Source organism: Grammomys surdaster, unplaced genomic scaffold, assembly GCF_004785775.1.
Source record: "Grammomys surdaster isolate TR1022 unplaced genomic scaffold, NIH_TR_1.0 313, whole genome shotgun sequence".
Taxonomy (NCBI): Eukaryota; Metazoa; Chordata; class Mammalia; order Rodentia; family Muridae; genus Grammomys; species Grammomys surdaster.
In genome coordinates, this window is record NW_021604732.1 from 2,600,630 (window position 1) to 2,605,941 (window position 5,312).

Sequence of the window (5,312 nt, forward strand, 5' to 3'; positions counted from 1 at the left end):
ACCTAGGCCCAGATCAAGGGCTCTGAGTTGGCCCACCCCAACATCTACCCCATGGATGAACTGCTGGAGCACATGAAGGGGCTGGTCCTGTAGATCCAGGATGCAGACCTCTATGACACAGGGCAACAAAAGGATATCTGAGAGAAGTCCTAGTGAGGGTTCAGTATTGATAGTCTAGTAGAAGCCAGAGGCCTCGAGTCAAACCCATGACTCGATGCAATGAACATTTGCAAGTGAAGACGTGTGGACAGAGGGGTACACTGTGGGACACACTGTGACACACTACAGCTTCCACAATGAGGTGCTTTTTGGTTTGGTTGGGTTTTTTTTTTTATTTTTATTTTTTTATTTTATTTTGAGGAAAAGGTTGCAAGGGTAGAGGATAGACCAGAGAGATGAGTAGGACTGGCGTGCAGGATGTGAAATTCACAAAGAATTGATAAAAAGTTCTTTGGAATACATTTAATTATATTGTTTATTAGAGAGTAAAGCAAATTTGCATAGAATGAAATGCATACTATTTTTTCCTAGAAATTATATATTGGGTCTGGAGCGATGGTACAGTGATTAAGCTTGTCCTGCTTATGCAGAGGACCTGTGTTTAGACTCCAACATTCATGTTGGGTAGCTCTCAACTGTCTAAAACTCAAGCTCCATGAGGATCTAGCCTCTAGTTGCTAGGACACATGCACACACATGCACATACCAACCTACCCCCTCCACATACACACGATCTAAAACAATAAAAACAAATCTCTAAAAAGCCATATCTTGACTGAACATTTGATTCTTCAAGATGGAACATCTTCACGATTTTTTAGACTTAACCTATACTTTAATAATTTATCATTGAAGCCAGGCAATGGTGGTGCATGCCTTTAATCTCAGCACTTGAGAGGCAGAGGCAGGCAGATTTCTGAGTTCGAGGCTAGCCTGGTCTACAGAATGAGTTCCAGGATAGCCAGGCTTACACAGAGAAACCCTGTCTCGAAAAACAAAACAAACAAAAAAAATTATCATTGCTCAGATTAACACGACATAAATATATGCTACAAAATTACAGAAATAAGTTCAGGGCATTTTCAGAAATTATGAGGAATTGATCTCTGATCTCAAGCCAACACGCATTTATCAGTATTTTATAAATCCCTTATCAACAACTCAAATAGCATTTTTCCAAATCAAACATGTCTCTCTGTACAATACAGTTCAGCAATATTTATATGCTAAAGAAGGGGGTGGGGAGAAAACAAAGGACTTTGTTTTCTGTAATTAAAACCTTTTTTTTTTTTTAAATGGGAGCAGAGAACTGCTGTAAAAACACTGCAGCTCCTAACTTGCAGTAGCCTTTACTCTGAGTGGTGTTTCGGACACCTTCCATTGGTGAATGCTGTGACATGTCCAGTGAGAAGTGTATTGTTTGTTCAGAGTCAAAGCTGCTCTGCAAAGTTATCTCAGGTTCATTCATTTTGATTTCAAATTCTTTGTTTTTACAAATTTAGAAAGCTTTAACTATTGCCAGATTGTTGTTGTTATTGTTGTTGTTGCTGTTGTTGTTTGTCTGTTTGCCATTCTACATTTAGGATTTACACCTACAGTTTAAGAAGTGTTGGTTTAGATCATAGACTTCCCTATGCCAACTGCACAGTAAGGCCACAGCAACTTCTTGCCCCATATCCCCTCAAATATGGTTGAGACTCATTGTTCCCGTTCATGAATGACCATTTGGGAAGGAAAGGAGAAGGGGTACACAGTTCCCCCAGTGACCCATGACCTCCCCTTAGGGAACCAGGGCCAGAAGGGGCTAAACCGCTCTTGCTTCAGCATTGGCTTGTCAGAACCTGCAGTAGGAGGGCTTACCTCACTGGGGCAGTTAATGTCACAGAAGATACTGTGAAGTCATTGACAGGCCGTGTGACACAGAAATGCAAACAGAAGACAGAATTCTTTTGGAGTTTTGTAAGCTTTATTATTGAAACTGCCATTATGGAAGCTGGAGTTGGCTCACCGGTGCTCCTCTGAGCCTGGTCTCTGTTGCTGCTTCCTGCTCTGGGTCTTACTTAAATAGATTTGGTTTCAAGAATGATCTTCTCCATTGTCTCAGAGATTATGGTGTCGTTGAACTCTAAATCCTTGCTTTTCTCCACTGTTGTCTCTATGTCCTGCTTCTCCACCAACTTTGTCACAATGTCTACCCCTCCTCTATCACATGAGTTGTCCCCTGGTTTTGAAGTAGGCCTTACTAGGAGGCTCCTGAAAAAAGATCTAATCTTAGTGGCTTTCTTAGTCACAGAACCTGTGTTAGCTGGTGGTCGGTTCTTCCTGGATTTGTGACCAGTCCTGGACTCGCTTCTGTAAGAGGAGCTATGTCTCTTGCTCCTTAAGTTACCGCGTTCTTTTCCCTTTTTGTCCTCTCTTGTTTTCCGGTGGCTCGATACAGACCGGTAGGAAGATCCTTTCCGGCTCTTGTCCTTGCTTGAACTGTGGCGACTTGTCCTGCGGTGATGGGAACTTTTCCTGCTAGTCTTTCTGTTCTTTTCTCGTCTCTCTCTCTTTTCCTTATGTGCTTCAGAGCTAGTGTGGGAAACCTTCTGGCTCCCATCCCTTTCACACATGTAGCCTTCACTCTTCAAGGTCGACACGAGGGGAGCTTCAGGTTTATCCTCAGCAGGCCCCTTGGTGGTCATGCTGCCTGCAAATGCCACATTCAGGCTGGTGTCTGGGGAGCCACCAGCGTCACCCGCTGCAGAAGTGGACTCCGGAGCAGAGCTGGCAGCTCCTGCCAAGATCACGTCTACACCTTCTGAGGTTATGTTTGCAACAACTGCCATGGCCTTGCTGGATTCAATTCCTACTTGATCTTTGGCGGCGGTTCCTCCCATGCTGGTGGCTAACTGGCCTGAGCCTGGAGACTTGGTTGTTGTTGCTGCCATGCTTATGACACCTGAGGTCGGGCTGGTAGCTGTCCCTGCTTTTGCCACACCTGCTGGGGGGGCTGTTACTGCTGCAGTCGTGGTGCCACCTGCTGCCCTTGCTGCCCCTGCTGCCCCTGCCGCCCATGCCGCCCCTGCCGCCCCTGGCGCCCCTGCTGCCCCTGCTGCCCCTGCTGCCCCTGCTGCCCCTGCTGCCCCTGGCACCCCTGGCACCCCTGGTGGCCTCGCTTTGACAGGTCCTGGAGAAACAGTAGCTGCAGCTTTGGCAGGTCCAGGAGTAACAACAGCTGCAGCAGCCGGTTGTGGTTGTGTTCTCTCTCCTCCTGCAAATGCAGCAGAAGTGGCTTCTGACACATCTTGGGATGTTTGAAGCCTAGAATCCCGATCTCCTTCTCCACGGATCTCTGAGACCTGTGCCAAGGGGAGAAGAAACAGTAAGATAGAGGTGACAGAGAGGCCAGAGTGCTCAGTTCCTCTCTCATTCTGGAGCTGAAACTCAGGGGCTTCTTACTGAAACCGTGTCTGAATTCCTGTGACAAGATCCCTTCCACTGCACTGCAGTCAATGGCCACTTAGACTCACCTGTGCAATTCTAGGACAAAAGGAAGCACTGTTGAAGAATGTATTTTCCATATTTGTGTTTGTCTTTGTAGGGCACATTTCTACAAATGGAACTGTTGGCTCAAGGAATACATTTGACATATCAATAGCCTTGAAATTAGTAGTTCATGTACACACATGAGGATTGTGCTTATTGAAACACACACACACACACACACACACACACACACACACACGGTACAGGGTGGTAGATCCTGGCTCAAGGGAAGGAAGTAAAAAATGTTCTACACTAAAAAGCTGATTTCAGAAATATATTAGTGGCTACCAGGACCTGGGCAGGATCGTAGAGAATGTGGCTAATAGATAAGAGGAATAACTTCCTATGTCCTATATTCTGTGGATATCTATGATTGACAGTCATTAATCTTATTTATCTAAATAGCAAGAGGATTTTGAATATTCCCAACACAAGGAAATGACCGATATCTGGGGTGATAAACATCACCAATCACCCAAAGTTGATCATTGCATGTTAGATACCAGTATCGATGTCACACTATATCATATTAGTATGTACAATTAATATATAGTAATCAAATTTAAAAATTGTTTTGGTCAGCTGTGGTGGCACCTGTCAGCAACCTCAGCATTTGAGAGGCTAAGTCAGGAGGATGGCCAATCCAAGGCCAGCCTCAACTACATAGTGAGTTAAGTTCCAGACCAGGCTGGTCTAGAACTTGCATCCAAAAGAAGAGAATACATATAATATATCCACTTCATTTTATATATTACATAATATACATACATACATACATACATACATACATACATACATACTATTCCATAACAATTGTAACACATTTCCCAGGTGGGCCTAAGAAAGCCCTAACCTCTCTGTGGGACCTGCTCTGAGATGCTCCCCAAAGCTCCCCACCCTGTTTGAATCTTTAGAAACTTACGAGTGGACTTTTGGTGTCAATGCTTGTGTCGCCAGTGGTAAGTGTTGGGTTACTGATGCAATTGTTCATTGGTGGCCTCAGGAGATAGACAAGCTTTTCCCAATAACAAAAGAGGTCTTCTCGTGCGTCAGAGGAGGGACACAGCTGCAGGTAAAAAGTCCGGCCTGTGGCAAGTTTCAGGCGCAGCTGCTGTTTCTCATGATCATGAATGGAGATCTTGACAAACTTCAAAGGAAGCAGCCTGGTGAGCTCTAAAGCCTTTGAAGGCTTGTAACATCTCCCCTTGATGAACCTGGCCCGTCTGGCATGTTCTTCACAGACTTTAGCTGGTCGGGCCAGCAACATGACATCAGGTAGTGGAAGGACCGGGCTGGTAGATGCGATACACACAGTCACCATTCGGACGCGGTTGTGAACATCAATCACCTCTCCTTTTTTGCTAATCTGGATAAAGTCGCTCTCAAACATCGGTGCATACTTGAAAATATCATACTCTCCTCCCTTGTACAGCTGTCGTTGTAGGTTTCCCATGGAGGTGTTAAACACACCCATGGATCGGTAGCTATGGGCAGTGTAATAAGGTAGCAAACATTCACTGCTCACGGGTCTCTTCATCCCAAGCATCTCTCCCAGCCACAAATCGTGTTCCCAAGAAAGGGAGGGAGTGAAGGCAATTGCCCATCTCCCAGCAAGGTTTCTGCCCACATCTCCTCACACCTGCACAGTTATCCTCTGCCGTCCTTTGTGACCTGTCACCAGCACACACCCCTTTGTCCTGCCCTTCATGCAGTCACCCCCTCAAATCAGACTAACAGCCTCCTCCACACCCCAGCCACACCACCAGATGCCAGAGTATAGG

At 45.5% G+C, this 5,312-nt stretch overlaps 1 protein-coding gene across 1 annotated transcript; it reads right to left on the reverse strand.

Annotated features, from left to right (window-relative positions):
- Positions 1–2,060: 2,060 nt before the first annotated feature.
- On the reverse strand, positions 2,061–5,077 carry Fam71b (family with sequence similarity 71 member B). Its single transcript, XM_028777613.1, has 2 exons — positions 4,454–5,077; positions 2,061–3,344 (listed from the first exon to the last, which is right to left on the reverse strand). Exons 1-2 carry the CDS (start codon positions 5,075–5,077, stop codon positions 2,061–2,063), a joined length of 1,908 nt encoding a protein of 635 aa, XP_028633446.1.
- Positions 5,078–5,312: the final 235 nt, after the last annotated feature.